The sequence below is a fragment of the Aethina tumida genome, chromosome 1, assembly GCF_024364675.1.
Source record: "Aethina tumida isolate Nest 87 chromosome 1, icAetTumi1.1, whole genome shotgun sequence".
NCBI lineage: Eukaryota > Metazoa > Arthropoda > Insecta > Coleoptera > Nitidulidae > Aethina > Aethina tumida.
This window is the reverse complement of record NC_065435.1, coordinates 64,272,598-64,294,161: the sequence shown is the minus strand read 5'-3', so window position 1 is coordinate 64,294,161 and position 21,564 is coordinate 64,272,598. Positions and strand designations below refer to the sequence as shown.

The following is a 21,564-nucleotide window of genomic DNA, read 5'->3' as shown; positions in this document are numbered from 1 at the left end:
TAGGTATCGATAATATTTATTTTAGGGACGATACCAAATAATTTAATATGGGTGTCGATAATATTTGTTATAGGGACGATACCTACTATTATTTCCTTGTTAAATTTTTGGTGGATGTGTTTAAATATTTTACTTGGGTTAAAATCTTACTGGTATTAGTTTCATTCTAAATCTTGTTACAGTTTAACCATTGCACAGAAGCTTTTGCAATTTTCTGTTACACAATATCACAAGATCATTCAAGACTAACAGAAGAAAACCATCAAAAGATGAAGAGGGCTTATCTCAAATAGACGTGAAGATTATCAAAGTAGTTTTCAAGTATTAAGTACATTTATTGATGAGTTTTCATAAAATTAAAAGTAATAAGAACGTTACTTATTAACTTTTTGTTGGATGTATTCAAATATTGCACTTAAGTTAAAATCTTATTAAAATTAGTAAAATTAAACTTACAATTTGGTCAGAAGCCTTGCACAGAATTACAAGCTCACTCAAGACTAAAAGAAGAAAACCATCGACTGCTGAAGAGAGTTTATTTCCTTTAAATCCTCATTGAAATAAGAACACTTCCTTTTAACTTTTTGAAGTTATTTAAATATTGTACTTTAGTTAAAACCTTTTATAATGTTAGTATCACTCTAAACCACGTTATAGATTAACAATTGCACAGAAGCTTTGCAATTATCAATATTACAAGCTCATTCAAGACTAACAGAAGAAAGCCATCGAAAGCTGGACAGGGTTTATTTCATTTAGAGATCGTGAAGATTATCAAAGTACATTTATTTATAAGTAGTTTTCAAATAACAACATAATATCAAGAGTGATACAATTATTAACCTTGAAATAATAAGAACGTTTCTTATTAACTTTTTAATGGATGTAATTAAATACTATACATGAGTTAAAATCTTATTAGAATTAGTATCATTCTAAATCTTGCTCTAAAGTTACAGTTTAGAATTGCCCAGAAGCTTTGTATTTACCTCTAATTATAAGCTCACTCAAGACTAATAGAAGAAAATCATCGACTGTTAAAGAAGGCTTACTTCATGTAAATGAGGTGAAGATTATCCAAATAATTTTTAACATATCTATAGTTGTTCGGGTTTATTGGTCGACCAATAAACCCGAAGTAATAACAACCTCAAAGTAATAACAACAGGAACTAATAACTTTTCGTGTTTGGTGCATGTATTTAAATATTGTACTTGGGTTAAGATCCTATTAGAATTCACTCTAAAATTTATTCTAAAGTTACAATTTAATAGTTTGCATTTGCATTTAAGCTGAAGATGGCTTACTTCATGTGGATGTTGTGAAGTACTTTTCAACATTTTAAAGTTGGTTTACAGTTTAAACTTATAGCAACATATTATCAAGGCATTTGTTGATGAGTTTCATTCCTACTTAAATAAAAATTTTCAACGTAATTAGAACAGCGGCCCATAAGACGTACGCAAAAAAAAAGGAGCCCAATAAAAAGATAACACGTTAGCACCAAACTAATATGTATCCGACAGTTGTTTCGCGTAAACGATGAAAGCTTCAAACGAACGGTTCCATTATTGTAAATCGGTTAATTGAATGGGGCAATTGAGCAGCGAGCCCATAGGCAAGTGAGTTAATTAACGTTAAGGCCCATCCGTTGTGGCGGCTTTTAATTGTACCTAGGGCCGTTTTCGCGTATTAAAAACGGATGGCAGTTTTTTCGCCGAATGTTTAAATAAATCGAATCATCCGTTAATTAACTGAGCCGAAGTCACCTAATCTGTCTCCATCTGCCTGTCCGTATTTAAATTTGCCAAAGTGAAACGACCGAGAGCGGAGCACCGAAAAAAGCAACTTCTTTTCCCGCATCCCGTGGTTGTTGTCGTGCTTGTCGGTTGTTCGCGTCCCTCTCTCAATCGCAGAAACCGGCGCGACAGAAAAGAACGGCACGAATCGATTGTGTGGATAAGAATAGAAGTAGTTTACACATATATAGGAGGTCCATCGGCAAATTAATGTGCTTTACATCCTTAATTGGTGGTCGGCCTTTCGAGTTGTGTGGCCCACTCTGTCTTCGTCGCGCACGTCGCCCTCAATGGACGTCGATCTTCGTCGGACACGTGGGTAGAACCCGTACGATATCGTAGACACAACCGTGGACAAATATTAGATAAAGCCCCGGTCTAATGGGACCTTTTTGTTTAAACATGAGCTTTAATGATCGCTGGCCTGCCTGTGTTTTTTCCATACTCTTTGACTTTTGGCTTCGTTCTTTCGCGGCCTCGTTCTTTTTTTTTTTTGTTATACGAACCAGCTACGAATTTGATTTTCCTCTAATGCGGTCACTAGTTTTAATCAAACGGTTTAATACATTTTATATTAGTATTAGTTAATTAATTGTAATTACCTATTGTGTTATTTATTAATACAAATTGCTGTTTATTCTCTTTAGAATCTTATTTAAAATATTAGAAATATTAATCTTATCAATGTATGGATGTAATTTTATATATATTAATTTTTTACATAACAAGTTATGTATTTTTTATGGTACAAAAATTCGACTTTTTTTTAAAGGGTCACTAAAGAACGATTAAAATATGAATTTTAAAACAATAATGTTAAAAAATTAATTTCAAATTTTAAGAATTTTTATTTTCAAAATTTTATGTTATGAAATTTTAATACATTTTGTATAATTAAATATAAAAATTACTTAAGAATCATTCTTTCAATATTCCTATTATTCAAATTATTTATACAAATAATAATATTAATTACTTTTAAGTGTGTCCAACAACTTAAGATTTATTAATATCAGTATCGTTTTGATTCAAAATTTTAAGAGACTTATTTTTTATGTATGTTAATTATCACAACGAGTGAATAATTAAAAATAATAATTTAGAATTTTAAGAATTTTATAATTTTCAAAATTTCATAATTTTATATATTTTTTAATTAGTTCTCATCTTTGGTAAAATTCATTAAATTAGCATATTCTCATATATTAATTTCTAATAATAATATACATTTTTATTAATTAATAATATTTTTAAATATATATGGCATATTATAATATTCTGATTAATAACTAAATTAAACTGATAAAAAATCCTGTAAAGGATAAAAAATTTTAAATTAATTTTTTTAAACCGTTATTTTTGTTCAAAATCCAAATAATATTAATGAATTTTAAAAATATACATCAATTGAAAATGTGCCTCTAGAGAAAATTAATATCAAGAGTCAGTAATAAAGGCTGAACATATCTGGTAGCCATGGACCAACCTAGTTTTTGCATTGAAGCTTTCATTTTTAATTGCTTGTTGTGCAACAGAAAGAAGAATTTGAATATTAAATTATTGTTTATGCGGGCAATAAATAGATCATCAAATATTTAAAACTACACACAAATTATGTGATAATATACCATGTTTTTTCGAAAATAATTAACTTGACTTGTAATAAATTTACAACCATTAGGAGAAACAGTAAAGCTACATTTTGAGTAAAATAACTCCCGTATATTTTATTATAAGTGGAATACAGTTTACCATAACAGTTCATTTGATGTATCATCCCGTTTCATCCCAATAAACAAGGCCGCGGCGGAGGCAAAATAAAATAGAAAATCCATTAGAAGCGATTAACTAATAGTTATGTTACCAGTTTCAGTCGATTTAATCATTCTAATCTGTGACGAGAGTGTATCCAACACATTTATAACGAAATATTTGTGTGTCAGTAGTTTTGAGTAAACGATCAATTAGCCGGTTCCGCCACCCATGTCGATCATTTTTCCAATCGGCCCACTAATATTGCCGTAATTAAAACTATTTAATTGCAAGCCAACAACTTGAACAATTCACAACAATACGTCGTTGTTCTAATTTTCTAATTGTGAAGCTTATCTTTATGACTTCTATGTCGAGTTCCGTGTTGTTTTCCACGATTGGTTTAAGGCACTAAAGGCAATCTAATTTCACACGATAATTTTATCGGAATCGTTAAGTACGGTGGCCATCATCGGTTCCAATCAAGTTTTGTGGTGTTCGTTGTCCCAGTTAATATTCCGAGAAAATCAAACGAAACGGCGACAAAACTTCCATTAACGTCGCCGTGTTTTATTTTCATTGTAAAATTAATCATAGCCGTAATCAATCACCGATGAAGTTTTAATGTTAATTAAAACAATGCTCATACGCTGCGAAGAGAATCGATACGATAATGAAATCCGCTAGGTATTTTGTATCCATTGGGATCATTAAACAAATTTGCACTCGATATTTTATAAAATTAAACTATTACATAAACACAATCTCATATACATACAAAAAAGGGAATTTAAAACGGTATAATCAGCGCGGCATGTAATGAACTTAAATTTATACGATTGTAATATGTTTTTAATTAACTACAGGAATAATATACGAGTTTAACGTATTATTGGATTAATAATTAAAATGTTTTATGGTAATATAATTTCAAATTTAATTAGTGCTTTAATTATTTGTTTGATTTAACGTATAAACTGTTTTCATAAAAAAAATATATTTATTGCAGTTTTTTGTCTGGATTAAACAGTTAATCATTTAAACTTAATTAAATTGACTTGTTAATATTCGGCGTTTTGGTGGCTTAATTAATTTTTTGATATTTAGTTGTTGGTAATTAAAGAAATTATTATTCATATGTTTTTTTTGATTTAATGGTTTTCTTTATGTTCACTTAAATGTAAATTAAGTTGAAAGTAACTTTTAACGTTTTTGAATATGTCATATCGAAATTTGTAAATTTAAACTAAAATACAAAATAAAATAAACGAAAAACAAATAAAGAAATGAGATCACATTATCTTGCCAAAGCTCATGTTTTCTTTACTAATTAGAAAAATAATATAGGTAATTTTTTTCAGTGATTAAGGTCATCAAATAATATAAACATCTCAAATGTCACATTTTATAAATATTTGTTTTTTTGATTATTAAGGACAAAAATCAGTATGTAAATTAAAAAAAAAAGACGTTTTTGTCCTTTTCTTAATAAATTATCAAAGTCAAACTTATTATCGTGAGTTAAGAGTTTTTCTACAACTTTAATTAGATAAGTAAGAAAATCAATTTTTTATCTTGTTGTGTGTAAAAATATGAATACAACATAATGAAACTTTTCAATGGGATGGAATCTTTTATTAGAGATAATATAATTTCACTACTAATATTACGGAAACTGTCAGGACTTATTTCATAATTTTATGGAACATTTTAAAAATTAAAATTATTTTTTTATTGTCTACTTAACCCACTGAGGACTTAATTAAGTCCTAGCATGTTTATTAGTAAATGTAAGTTTATTTAAAAATTAATAATAATAATAATAGTAATAATAATTAGATTTTTGAGATGTTTTTGAATGGTTGGAAAAAATGCAATTTTATTTTTTATTTTTAACAATTCTCTAGATAGTTCAATCCTCTTGTGGGTCAATTACTATTTCAAATTATTTTAAAATTAAAAACAATCAATACTGACAGTTTTATAATTTTATGAAAAATATACTTTATCTTTGCATTTTAGTATTGCAATTTTTAAGATCCACAATTTAAATGTGTATATACAGTGAGGTCGTAAAAAGTTCATATTGATGTGCTATTAATATTTTAGTAGTTGGTGAGTGAGGTTATAGGAGTACCCTCTCCCTGAGGACTATAATATGCACAACAATACGAAAGTAAAGGATATAATAAAAAAAAATTTCTGTAAAATATTGATTGATGAAATAGTTATTTTCTTATAGGAACATCGATTTTTTAGTAATAAATACAGAATAATTCTTTTTGGAAATTAAATTAATCACAATTTATATTTTAAAAATTATTTTTTAATACTTAACCCGCTGAAAGTAAGTTTCTCAACAACAATATTTTATGGGAAATTTCATCATTTAAATGTCCACATACATACAGTGAGGTTGTGAAAAGTGTGTATTGATGTATCATTAATATTTTGGTGGTTTCAATTTAAAAATAATATTTTAATATCCTAATAGAGTGAGATTATAAAGTACCCCTCCCTGATAACTATTGTCAGCACCATCAACAAAAATAATGTAAACAATATACTAAGTCTGTTTTCTATAATATAAATATTGTCCTGAAAAACTTATTAATCAATTTTTACAGATAAACAGTAACTAGTCTTTTTTTTGAAAATGTATCATATATTAACTGAATCACACTAGTAATCACTCGATTTTAATCAGTAAAGTAGTTTTGGAAAACCTAAGCTAACCTAATCTAATCTAAACTAACCTAGCCTTAAATAGTGAACAAAAATACCTTCACAAAACCACTCATTCCATTAAAAAGACTGTTAATAGTGCTCATAAGCTACTGTCAATTTGGCACAGGTCAGTTTTATATCAAAATTCAGTTAGATTAACAACATTTTATTTTTTATTCGTGTTGATATCTTGTTTCATTCAAAAGTTATCAAGAGGTGGAAGTCTTTTTACTACTTCACTGTGTACTAATAATTTACTTAAACAAAACTAATTTATTTTAAAAATTCAAAATTACCATAATAATTTTATTTAAAAAAAATGTTATAAACCCTTTAATTTACGTGGAAAATATTTAATAAAAAATGCGAATTGCAGAGTAAAGATGTGACTATAAACTAGGGAGTTGCAGAGTCCATAAATAAACTGTCCGGAATAAGTGTAATTGTCCTGGTCGGGCTTAATAAATCTCCAAGCCATCCGAATAATTCGCCATAGCCGTTCCTACATCAAAGCAAACGCACCACTAAAACAAATGAAACAACGACCGCGCCAAACAACGGTTCCCTCCGCTTACGCAGGACATACAAAACGAAACGAAAAAAAAAAAAACATGCAAAAAGAGAGGAAAAACGGGGAAATAATCGCGGGGCAGTTATAAAAAGCCATCAAAAGAGTCGCGGAGGCATTAACAAGTGCGATAATTCTTATTTAATATGACTTTTAATTATCTAGCTGAACACAAACGGCGAATAAATTGTAAGACGCTCATAATATCCCTCTCAGATGTTGGCTGAAATGTTATACCCGACCGACAGACAGACTTCTATTTGGGTGGGCAACTCGTAAATATAAACATCGAGTGCCGTACTGACTGCCTGCACTTACGCTCTTCTCGCTCCTCGGATGCACGGATGTTTTAATCGTGTTCGCTTTATTGCATGCACACACACACACACATACACACACACGTCCCATATATCCGGATGTATTTGTCATTTTTATTTCTGCAATAATAAGTGAATTATTTTGCGGCGGGGAACTGCGCACGAATTCTTAACCAGTGTTAAATATTGTTTATTGCCAATGGAAATCACTGGAAACTTTCACGAAAGGTGTGTTGATGGGTTGTGCTTAATTGATACGGTTTGGGTTCATGTTTTATTCAATTTTATGTTCCCGTACTGCTATTTTAAAAAAAAGAAATTTACTACCGAGCCAAGAAAGTTTTCAAAAAACCTAAATGGAATATTGAAGACACGTCCGTTATAAAAGGAATATTTAGATTTATTGAAAACACGGAATTGGACTTTTATAGAGAGAATAGGAAATTTCTCTCCAATATTAAATTTTTCAATTATTCTATTTGAAATTTATTGGTTAATTTGGAGTGAACATATACGTATTTGTATAGTATTTTGCTGATTTAAATTAATTTATATCTATATGTTATAATCTATTTGTTGTAGGCAAAAAAAAGAATTGGTTAATAAAAAAAATACTTATCCGAATTTCACATCCCTCCAAAGAATGTATACCAATTTCATATATTTTTCTAAGTCGTGGTTAACTAATCAATTTTTCTTATTTTTTGGCTCTAAAAATGATATAGTAAAACTCTGTCACGTGATATACAAAACAATTTTTGGGAAAAGTTTTATTGTCTTACTTTGAACTGTTACTCCAAATATGGAGTTATAAATAAAAATTTTGGAGGGGTATTTTTAACTATTGATGTATTTTTACTATTTTTTTTTCGGATAAGAGATTACACCGTGAGAAATCTAGAAAAGGTAATTTTGGTCTCTGAGAACGAAGTCTAAATGATTACAAAAGTTCATAATTTTATTTTTTCCTATTAAATAGAGTTGTTACAAACTGAATTTCGTTTGTTTCGTACGTATAACTTGAGTATTTTAAAAGTTAGAAATTATTTAAATTTTAATACAACGGTATCAGTGTTAGAGTATCTTCTGACGTCATCAGTGCTCATTGCGCCTCTAATGTTTCGTTAAGTGAAAGTTAACAGATAATAAATGATCAGATAACTTGCCAAAATTTGATTCAATCCAAGTTATTTTATTTGCACCAAGAATAAAATAATTGCTCATATTTCACTGACAATTGTCATACATTTAAGCAAAATTAGAGCTCCCTAAATAATTCTTATTTAACTTTTAGAGAGATTAAAATAACGTAATATATACTAACTCTAAATTTAAATATAATTAAATAAAAGTAACAAGTTTAAATGAATAAATTACCTCTTTTTATCGCTTTGAACCACTTTTTTCGTATCTTTACATTCACATTTCACACTTTTATTGGAACAATATTATAGTACATATTTTACATCTAGGTATTATGTTGTTACTACAAATTTTATTTTGTATCTCAGCCACAATATAAATGCATTTAAATGTATACGATACTACTATACCTTAAATTAAGAATATGAGCACCTATGATGTCAGCAGCTTCATGCATGATTGCCAGGGCGTTACCTATTTTATTAAACTAAAATCTTATCAAATATCATCTAACAACAATACTAAAATTAGGTCAAGTTCTTTCACTTAAACAAATAAAAGAATTATGTTTATGTCCTTATAGATAAAAGCGGAGGAGTGTAAACGATGATGTCTCTCTGCTAGCATAAACTGCACTCACACTTCTTTGTGAAAATCATTTGACCATTTACCTCATAATAACCTGAAACGATTGATACCACCTTTTTATTGACCATTATTATTTCTAATTACTTTTTATTAGGGTCTTAAAACTTTTTTATTATAATCTTAATAATTGAATTATAAAATTAATATTTCGAATCGCAATTTTATTAATCGCAACAAGTGTAACAAAACGACCCCTCCTGCTGGGAACATGAATAAAACACCCCGTAATAAACTCCCCCCCGTTATCAGTACGCCAACACAAACACTCTCACACACAAACATAAATAAATCTTTCATCCGACTAACCTGTGGATCGCGTCCCACCCTCCGAACTAAAAAGAAAATCGGGAACGCACCACTCCCGACGACATCGGGAATTAATGTAGTGAGCGTGTAGTGATGACATTTTCAATATTACCCCGGGGGGACGTCCCCCGATAAAAGGCTCATGTTGCCGGGACGATTTGCAGAAACATTCAATTACCAGGCATCGGGAGAACCGCGGAGCTGTTAAGCTCAGATAACAGTCCGGAACGCATCGTGAATTTATATTAGGAAATGGGGAGGAAAGCTGACGCACCCTGTACGAATGTCTGAAATCGCTGGAAAATCAGCCGAATGGAGGCCGGATTTTTTCGCTTGCGTTCTAAAATTAATGTACAGTAAAAAATTCTTAAGCGTTTTATACCGTCCTAATTTTCGTCATTAAAATTTTTATAAATTAGCAACCTGGCAATAGCAAGTTTCGTGAACACAACTTCGAACAGTGCGCAGGGCGCGACGACCCCTCTTCTCTCGCGTCCAACCCCCACACTTCGAGAACTTCACGCCAATTATTTCATTTCACGGTTTTTTTTTCCTTTAAACTACTGTTTGTTTTGATGGATCTAATCGAGGCGGGTTTTTAATTAAATTCCTGAAAAGTGCGGATAATCGCCGGCCGTAATTAACGCGGGGTTGCTTTTAATTTGACTCCGGAATAAAAGGGTGACTAAAATGGTTACGGCGAAAAAAAAAAAGAGGAAAAAAAGCAACACGAGAAGCATATTCGGTTGACCTGTCCCTGTATAATGGCCACCCATCTCGAAGTGTGCCCGCATCAGATTTCAGGAACATCATTCCCGATATTATGTACGTTTTACAAGTTTCGCTGTCGTAAACCTGCGGTCGACTGCAATACGAGACACGCGGCAACTATTTCACCAGTTCCTGCATAATTTGCATGATTTTATGACAAGAATACGCGGTTTACAATGTATTTAATCTGCTCCTTTGGGTTCTGCATTTAGCTCAAAACAATGTTTCAGCAATTCATGGTTTCTCACCACTTTACTATAAATATGGGTTACCTTTTGAGTTACATTTTGTGGTTATGACAAGTGATGGCAACGATTTTTTCCACTATTATTTATGACACTGCAACAATCACTGCTGTAATTTAAAAAAAAATATGCGCTTTGTGTGTCATGGATAAAATTTTAATGGTCGTTACTATAAACATGATTTAAGCATTTTAAAGTTTTATTACATTTATAGTTAAATAACATAAGAATTAGATGAAAAGGCAAATATTAGAGAAAATTTGAGTTTTAATAATTTTTACGAAAATTCAGATTTTGGTTGTCAGTCATTTAATTCATAAAAGAATTTCAATTGTTTAAAATTTTTATTATCTGTGATTCAAGTGTTTTAAATTTTTATTACATTTACAATTAAAAAACAATAGAACTGAATACAAATACTACAGGAAATTTGACTTTTAATAATTTTTTTCACAAATACAGATTTTAGTTGTTAATTATTTGATTAATAAAATAATTTCATTTAATTACAAAATAAAAGAATTGGATCAGAACACAAATAATACAGAAAATTTAAGTTTTAATAATCATTTCAAAAATTCTGATTTTGGTTGTCAGTTATTCGTTTAATAAAATAATTTAATTTAATATTAAACAAGGAATTTTATTTAATTTTCAACAACAGTTTATAAACAGCAAAGACGTTTTATTTTTTCAATTTCCAATTGTTTAAAGTTTTTACTCTCGTGTTCGTTAACATGGCTACATTAAACGAGACCTTTCATAAATCACAAAAGTTACATAGCGGATATAAATAAATGGAAATTATGTGTTTGAAATTGAAATTGGAGTAAATTTTATTCGGCAATAAAAGCAATCAAAACAAACAATCGAATTTCTGATCTAAGAAAAGTGTTGTTGTGTGACGCACATAATCTAACAGCCTTGTGTGAATTTACGTATCTATTTGAAATTAAATCGCTGTCGTCAGATGGCTGTCCTCACCCGATCTAATTACGGATTAATTTGTGAATCGTTTTTTTTATGCTCCGGCATGCCACACACGAACATTGATTAGAGGGACCGAGTTTTGTGCAGTGTCGGATTAAGCCGACGCGGGGCTCGTAACAAATGTTAACAAGAGGTTCTTGGTTTTATAAAAAAATATTCATTTAAAATATGCAATATTATGTGGAGGTACAGTTAAATCAACTTACCCCATTGTATTTCTTAGCTCATACGTTGAAAAAGAAGTTTCTCAGCTGCAGCCAGTTATCAGAAGCAAGTAGATACATAAGAATATATATATATACATTGGAGAAACACAATGCTAAGGAGTTAGGAAGTTTGGAACTGTAAACACAAAGTTTCATTCTTATATGTTATCAATGGCAGCAGTCTTTAAGTAGTTTATTGGTTCAGAGTGTACTAGTTAGTCATCATAGGCTTTCCTTTTGACCGTACGTGAGGGTTTGACTATATCAGTGAACGACCGCATTTCAATAATGTGTAGGTGTCTGATTTGTTGTATAGTTTGTATTTTGCTTATTTGATATTCTTCATAGTTGGTCAAATCTTTTGCCTTTGACACCAGGTCTTGATTCTCCCTTTTTGTATCAATATGTTTTATTGTTTTTGTAATAAGTCTCCATCGACTGGTTGAAGCGAAAGAAATGTGAAAACAGCTTTTGAAGAAAATGATGGTCTCTTTTGTCCAGTATTCTGAAGCAACTAAATACCAAGCACATGATGTTTATTGCCTACATGTTGTTGTCTTATGTTGCTGGGATTATCATAGTTTTGTCCCTGACAATCTCTGATGTCTGTTGTATTCAAAAATCAAAATGTGTCGGACTATAGAATGTTCTCAAGGATTTAAGACTTCAAATTTAATAATCCTGAATTTTATAGTATAATTTGATATGATGATTTTTGATTAGCATTTGCTACTTCTGCTACGTGGCCAATTCCGGCTCTGGTTACGTATACTTTAAACGGTTTTGTGAACGTTTATTTTAAGTTTATTGTAAACGAAATAAAACTGGGATGAGTCATTCACGCCGTTTGGTTAAAATATATATAAAAAAATACTGAGACATAATTCTACGGAACGAATCCAATTTAAATATGAATGGATGGAATTAATTTTCATTTATGCCGCACGAAAAAATGATTTCGGGGTGTTAGTTTTATATACCACGTGAACGCACTGGCACGATTAGATAAAATAACTAACCATAATAATTACTTAATCCACGGTTAGTTTAGTAGTCCGGAATTTTTATTTCTCTATCGCGAATGCACAAAAATTCCTCGATAACCCCGCCTCGTTCATAAACATACCTTCTAATGAATTAATAGAGCCATTCCGAATGCCTAACAACCACCCCAGAAAACTACTCCATAAAAACGAAAAACGCTTTAGGTATTTTTAGGTCGCATAAATAAAATATATATTTCCGTTCCCGGCCGTTCCCATTGAATTAATAATGCATCCGGTCTTTCGTAATATTTTCGTGATTTAGACCCACGAAAATGGGTTTTAGTGCGTCACGGAACAAAAAAGCTATCGAGGATTTAGGAATTAAGCTATATATTTCTTACATTAAAGTAATAAAATATTTTGAAGACAATAACAGCAAAAATCGTATCCAAATAAATTGTAATTATTTTTTATTATACTTATAATTTATTAAAATTTTTAATTTGCCAAATTAAATTAATAAATTTCCATTCAAACATTCACGTTCATCAATCCAAAAATTCGTGGATACTTATTAATAAAAGTTTGTGGGGTTGTCGTACGAAAATTATTATCGTTGCACGAAACACACAAAAGATTCCACATAAAAGAAATCGACACACCCTACCTAATGGTATGTTTGCTTATTTGTATAATTTTTAATCCGTAATGAAGCCGAGGCAATGTCGTTACAACCCTTTCGTTCCGTTTTACGACAGTCACATGGCTGATTAATTTTAATATTAGTAAATTTTGGAGGGAATTTTAATGTGACGTGCAACGTAACAGATCAGTGACACGGGATTCGGGGTTCGTTACAAGTTTGCGGTTTAATTAACGCCGCATCTCGAAAAGGGTTTATTATTTGCCACCTGATCGTTAATATTACTTTGATTGTATTAAACTAATTTGATTTTTCTTTTTGTTTTAGGACGAAGTAAGTTTTTTTACCCTGAGATCAACCTACATCACATCATATACGTGAGAATATTTGTTTTATTTAGTATTTGTATATATTTAACTAGAATAATTTAGTAAAATGTTAGATAATTATGAAAAACATTGTTTAATGTTAGCTAAACAAATGTTCTCATTTTTATCTTTTTAAATGTTTAAAATTTAATGTCAATAGAATATGAATTTTAATATATTAGTCATCATCATTCAGCTTGTCACAATCTATTTACTTAATGGCATTTAACTGTATAAAGGAATTTAATTATTAATATTTCTTATTGATATTTGACACATTCAATTAAAACCGACTTGTTTATCTATGTGACAGTCAAATATGAATTTAAACATGTTTTTTATTAATTTAAATTAAATTGAAACGCTTCCATGTCAGTTAATTTAAAATACGTACATCTAAATTATATTTTGGATTTAATTAATTTATTGAACATGTTTTTTCTCATTTTTTTTCATCATAATATCTATCGTCAAATAACTTAACATAATTAGCTTTTGTTTGTTTTATAACAATGTTTCCCATAATATTTAAAAATATCAGTAAATATTTGGTATAACTTAATTATTTACTTATTTAAATACTAATTTTAATAATTGGGTGTAAATCCGCCCCTTTATTCTTATAGTACTATTGATTGAAAAAAAATATATTCAAATAATTTTAAAAAATTCATTTTATATCGAATTTTATAAAACATTATAAAAATATTTAAATGTAATCAATTTAATTTTTTTGATTAACTGACTTTCTTCATAAAAACCAGTTTTTCTTTATAATCACATTCGTAGACCCACTGTATATAACATGTTTTTCTTCAAGTTTTTCCTTGAATTAATTTTACAAAACAAATACAAAAATATTTTTTTGAATTTATAGTTTTATCTATAAGATTTTTGAGTTTTTTGAAAAAATAAATATTGATTTGCAAATAAATATATATTTTAGGGTAGTATAATTTAGCCCAGTTAATGAGAATTATTTTGATTAACTGATGTTTTATAAAGAATAACTAACTTTCTTTATAAACACATTATTAAACACAGTATATTTTTCAAATAATTAAAACTATCTAAAATTAATTGAATAACATGATTTTCTTCAAGTTCTTAATTTTTTATTTGATTTTACAAAAAAATTACAAAATAATTTTTTTTTGAATTTATATCTTGAGATTTTTGAATTTTGATTTTTATTCAAATTTTCAAATAAAGCTTTCCTTCGATTTTTTTTATTCTTTTTCACATTTTAGGGAAATTTAATTTAACCTAGTTAACTGTTTTTCAAATTATGATTGTCTTGATTGAAGGACAATCCTAATTGAGGTGAGTAATATTTATTTAGAAAGATATATATTTTTTTAAATTGAACACAACTTTCATATTAAGAAATGACAAATGAATGGAAATTGATAAAGAATATGAACAGAATTATGAATGGGAGTGAGAATAGGAATATTGAAAAATAAATAACAAATTAATTCTAAAGAATAATTTCTTTATAAATACACTATACATTGTATACTACATATAAGGTTTTTTAATTTTTCGAGCTGAGTAAATGGTAATTTTAACGCAATTTCCGAATTAAAGTATGACAAATGAATGGAAATCGATAAAGAATAAATATAGGATAAGCAATAGTTTTGATTAACTGAATTTTGTATAAATGATAAATTTATTTATAATCACATTCCATATATCACAGTATATTGCAAATTCAAAATATTGGCCAACATTTCATATTAAGAAAACACATTTTAAAATTATATTATTATTATTAAAATATAAAAACGTTAAAAAAAATAAAATTTAAGTAGAATTAAAGATCAGATGCAAATAACTTTTTAAACTATATTAATTAGAAAAATATTATCCATAAGGTTTGTATATTTAAAAATAATATTTTTTATTGTTTTTACGTTGTGACGTTGCAAATTTAAAGAATTCAATAAAAATATATATAATTAATAATAAATTTAGATAAAGAAATAATAGTATGTATGGCAAAGGAAAAAAAAATAAAAATTAAAAAAATAATGGAAGCCTTAATTTTTACTATCTGTACTATCAATTCCTTTGATATGAATTTGAATTTTGATTATACTCAGGAAGATAAATTTGAGAACATAATTATAACAAGACATGTAATAACAAACATAAAGTAACAACATCAATTAGTAATATGTAAAAGAGAAACAAATTGTGACTGTTCACGGTTCGCATGGAACATGTGTATCAATATTGATCAACGGTTACGGCCAGGTACAACGTATAATTAAGAAGTAGTATATACTTTAAACATTAATCTTTGAATAGAATATGTTAGTTACATGCAGAAAACTAATTAAAAAAGGGAAGATGCGATGACAGCGGGACGCTGAAAAAGTGGTCTCCAGAGTCTCAAACATGGACGACCACGGTCGTACTCGTTCGCCCTCGGGACATTCCATATTCTCAGTTATTACACAGAAATTTGAATTATTTGATCTTTAACGTAAATAGTACAACAGTTATATTAGTTATTATAGGTATTCAATGATTAATAAAAAATATTCACACAATTAGGATGGACTTAGAATATTATTACAATGAGATGTGTCCGTTAAATCGAACGTTAATTTAACATAGCTTCGCTGAAAATGCGTGCAAGTAGTGGACTTTCGAAAATACAGATCGATAGCGACACGATTCGATCAATCTGAACCACGCGACATTGACATGTAATGTCCCAAGAGAAGTTCTCTCGCGCTCAACCTCTCGGTCCACACACGCACACCAGACCAATTCATTAATCATTACTTCGATCGATGCGTTTCCTATTCTGTTTAACGGCTTGTCCGTCTTCCTTTTATTTCTTTCGTGTTTTCTCTGCCAATGGGCGATCGCGAAATTATGTTGATACACACCCAGCTAATAACGAGGGGCAGATCGTATCACCATTATGGACAATAAGAGCCTTTAAATTAGCTCACTAAACTTCTCCTGATTGATATTTAAGCGATGGACTGCAATCATCGCGACGGTTAATTGATTTTCAACTTGAACATCTGTTTTGTTTGTCTGCCGGCCATTTTGTCTCGTGGCACCAAGACTGATGACACCGTAATTGTCTGTAACAGGTCTTTAATATGCAAAACAAACAAGATATGTTTGTTAGGAAGTGGAGAAGAGCAATAATAGTACTAAGATGTGACTAGTGACAGTTATATTGGTTCGTCTAGAGACGCCACGACCCCTGACAGAATTGTAATTAAAGCGTTGCTCTTTGTCAGGTGGGGAAGCTCTTAACTAATTATAAGTGTTCCAAGACGACAGAATATCTAAAGACCAGCACAAAAACAGTTACAAGTTATAGTTTGTAGTTAATTCGAAATTGTTATAACTATTATAGTCTGTGTATTTTAAGAAAATAATTATTGTTGATGTAAAGTAGATAAATTTAATTGATAAGGTGCCATATTTTTATTTAAGTTTCTTTCTCATGTTGAACTGATAATCAAAATTTCGGAAATATTATATTAATATAAAATTAAATTTAAAAATTTACGAAAAACGTAAAATAATGTTTTTGACATTGATCATTTCTGTGACCAATTTATATTACCAAGAAGCACAAATGGCAATTTTGTCTGTTACAATATATTCACTAATAACATGACATTTGCATTTCACATTTTATTCCACAATTTAGCTAGTTTAGTTAATTAACTTAAAAGGCACCATTTCTTAAGAAAAAAGTTATTTTTCTGTCACTGTCTTATTAATATAAAATATTTTATGAAATTTGATATGTATCAATTCTGAAAGATGTTAAATTTAAAGGATAAATTATTTTTCAATAAAAAATAGTTAATTAAATTATTCCCTATAGTGGGCTCTTATCAGGTGATGGAAAAACCATTTTTATGCCATGTATAAAGTTTTTATTGTCATAACGTTTTTTAGAGATTAAAATTGAGTTTTAAAAATCTTATACTGTGTATTTCCAAATCCAATTTATAAGTGTATAATATTATGTATAAGTGTATAATATTATAATCCTATACATTTTTAATGTATTTTATTAACTGAAATATAATGTAAAAAACAATTTTTATGGCACCTTAAAGTTTTTATTGTCATACACTTTTGAGATATTCTTTATTAAAATTGAGTTAAAAATAATATTACACAGAGATTTCCATCTTAAATGGGCCACACTGTAATATTAAAATCCTTAAATATAATATAAAAAAATTAAAAATTATTGTAAAATTAAATTTAAATAAAAAATTCAATTATTCAATTATTTTATAGCGATATAAATTTGTCCCCAAAATTATCATTTGCTATTTGGCAACCCCAAAAAGTATTTATGGCAATTTTGTCATTTACCATATGTTCACTAATGTCAAGACTCAGTTAATCACAGATACTTTTCACAATTCCTTCCACTATTTAGCTGGTTTAGTTAATTAACTTAGTAATAATGGTACAATTATTTTTTATTATGTCATAGTCTTATTAATATGAAATATTTTATGAAATTTAGTATGTATCAATTTTGAAAGATGTTATTTCTTATTTGTTATTCGGCAACTCCAAAAATACAAAATTGAAAATTTTGTCTATTACAAAATGTTCACTAATAACACGACTCACTTAATCATAAATACTTATCACATTATTCCACATTTTAGCTAGTTTAGTTAACTTACTTAGAAGGCATATTATGATATTTCACTCTGTCACTGTCTTATTAATATGAAATATAGTATGAAATTTACTATGTATCAATTTTGAAAGTTGTTAAATTTAAAGGATAACTTATTTTTTTTTTTTTTTTCATAAAAAATAGTTTAATTAATTAATCCCATTTATTATGTGTAAAAGATGCTATAATAGGCCTGTATTTCTAAATCAACCGTATATATAAAAATAATATTAAAATTCTTAAAAAAATCGAAATATTTGTAATTAATTGTACCATAGAAGAAATCATTAATTATACATCATTCGTACATTAAATATCACAGAATAACATTATCAAGTCTTGTTCGTAATTGGTGTCAATTACCACATATTAATTCAACAATAATTAATTCATTAGCAATTCGTGTAGTTTATGTAGCTGATTACAATCATTAATAGATTTTAATTGTTACATACAATTACCACTGTTATTAATAACATGCATTCACGAACAATTTTCTAGTTATCTTATTGTTAACGTAATTAATTTTTATTAAAATCATTTTCGAAACGCCATTAATTATAGTCGCACCGGATTTTGTATCCAATTCACTTTATTGATTTTACAAGTTTGTTGTGGAGCCTTTTCTGCAAGTCACTTTCTTAAAGAAAACGTGTGAAAGGAGTTTGCTGCTGAATTAACTTTGTTCCCTTCATTAATCATCCTGCATCTGAAAATTTATTACAGTTCCTTATCAAGATCTTGCATAAAATTCCATTTAACGTAAGAGGATTATTTCGAATATGTAAGTAAACAACGATTGGTAATCAGAAAATACTTCATTAGCCGGCGTGCAAAGTAAATGCCATTTGGCGGTTATCATAATTAAATGTCGAAGGTGTGAAATTTCAATTATAAATCAGTCATTGTTCATAATTAGTGAGGTGTTGCTGTACACCGAGTAAACGCCAATTTCACCGTTATTAAATAGGAAATTTTGTGATTGGAAAGTTTAAAACAGCAACCTAAAGCAAATCAATTCCTAAATTGGTGACTATTTAATGAATATTTTTTTTTAGTTTCCTAATTGAACCGCTTGTTTCAGGTCCAAGAACACGAAGGGTAAAGAAACCGGGAGCACCGAAGGCCGGTGCCACACCGGAAGAGAAACGACCGAGGACGGCGTTTTCGGGCGCCCAGTTGGCACGACTGAAGCACGAGTTCGCCGAAAATCGTTATTTGACCGAACGCAGAAGGCAACAGTTGAGCGCCGAATTGGGCTTGAACGAGGCACAAATTAAAATTTGGTTCCAAAACAAACGGGCGAAGATCAAGAAGGCGTCGGGCCAAAAGAACCCGCTGGCGCTGCAGCTGATGGCACAAGGACTATACAATCACTCGACGATTCCGCTGACAAAGGAGGAGGAGGAATTGGAAGCCATGCACGCGAGCAAGCCCTCATAGAACCAGAACTAGATGAATTTTCGAGGATTAGGTTTATTGAGTTCCGTTGGTGATAATTTCATGCTTCCATTTTTTCCATTGTGATTTTTCGATTCGGTTACGTTCTGCGGGACCGGGCGGCTACCCGATTGCCGACGACGCTTTCAAAATCTTAATTACAAATTCTAATTTTGTACGTTGGGAACACTAATGGGCGCAAATATCTTGCCGCGTCCGAATGACCCATTCAATCCTGATTTTGTTGTCGGAATTTTTTCGGGGGGCCACTTTTCCCGCACGTTGTCTCTAACTGTTTTTTTTTTGGCGGTGTCGGGACATTGTCTCAACAATTCTCGGATCGATGTCTTGAACATAAAAAACGTATTAATGTACCATTCATTTGAACACAATTGCAAACCTCGTGGTACAAAGCGAACAGTACTTCTTGTGCCATTGCTCTGTAATGTGTCGGATTATTTTTCTTTTTTCGGGGGAAAATAATTCAACGCTGTTCGGTCGTACGAACCTCGTTTTTTTAGTTTCTTTGTATACAATTGTTATTGTACATACCTTGTATAAAGTTAGCTGCATAGTTTAGATTATTTATTATATTTTATTATTTTTGAGGAAATTCGAAAGCAATATTTATTAGAAAGTAATATAAATACAACTGTATATTTAATAATAACTGTACATACATGAATATAAGATAATGTTGTGAATTAATTGTTTGCAAATTGGAAATGTCACCCATTATATTATTATGTCTACTTTTTCGCAAATATTGTAATAAGCAATTAATTCTGTGATCGTTAAAACCAATTTTGTTTTTGCTGTCGAGTCAATTACATTTTTTTTGTGAAGTCGATGTTCTATTATTTTTCCATTGCAAAAAAAACTTATTCCATAAGATAGAACAAAATGTGTACCTAAAGGGTTTATAATTATATAACGAAATGTAAAATATAGAATATATAAATATTCATTAAAAGTGTCCATAATGAATGTGGTGTTTTAATTAAGATTCCTTAATTAACAAAACAAGTTATTATACCGAACCATAAAAACGACAGTTAATTAATTCCATTTATCAACTCGCCCGTTTTATGGCAAATTTCTTAGTAGAATTAATATTGAAAACGAGGTAAGTTGAAATAATGATTTTTATGTTTTTGATAAAAAAAATAATTTATTGTAATTAATAGTAAAATATATGTGTCTCTTAATAAGTCTTTTATATATTTACTTTTAAAATGATTTAATTTTCAATAGAAATTTTATGGTTAATCGTTAATTAAACGACTGCATTATATTTATTTGTTTAATATTGCACCCCATGAATAAAAAGCACATTTACATTGTAAAACAGAAGTTATTTTATAGGCGAGTTGACTTCAGATGGCAAGGTCGGTAATAAACTGATCATAGAGAGGCTTTTTATTCACTTACACTCATTTACAACGTAAGTCGTAGTTTAATTGGAGTGGGTATTGGAGGCGTGGCCATATCAGAATAATATAAGTGGAAGCGAGTAAGAAATATCCTTTTCTCCTTATATTACGGATTTTGCCGATCCAAATCGATTAAACTATAAGTTTGGTTATGTATGAAAAGATACAAGGTGTTTCCAAAATAGGTGATAGAAATTTGGAAGATGGTAGGACATGTATAATGAATAAAGTCTAAATAATTTTATTTGATAAATTTTCTGATCTAAATACAGCCCTCAAATTTAAATTTCAAAAAAAAAAATTTTTACTCATATTTTCCTAACTTTTTGTCCAATCATATTTAAATTTGGTGTAATATCCTAAAATACATACCTGCAATTTAGTTATTAGTTATTTTCCTAACTTTTTGTCCAATCATATTTAAATTTGGTGTAATATCCTAAAATACATACCTGCAATTTAATGTTATTAATTTTTTCCACAATAATACGGTAGCGTAGATTCTGGGGGTTCTCATCTTGTTCTCGAC

General features: G+C 29.3%; 1 protein-coding gene across 1 annotated transcript in view; it reads left to right on the top strand.

The window, feature by feature from the left end:
* The window catches only part of LOC109600826 (homeobox protein invected), a 58,046-nt gene extending 38,139 nt beyond the window's left edge, over positions 1–19,907 (top strand). Inside the window, exon 2 of the mRNA XM_049961423.1 lies at positions 19,247–19,907. Coding sequence (XP_049817380.1) covers positions 19,247–19,605 — 359 coding nt within the window. The 3' untranslated portion in view covers positions 19,606–19,907. The remainder of the gene's footprint in view (positions 1–19,246) is intronic.
* The last annotated feature ends 1,657 nt before the right edge of the window (positions 19,908–21,564 follow it).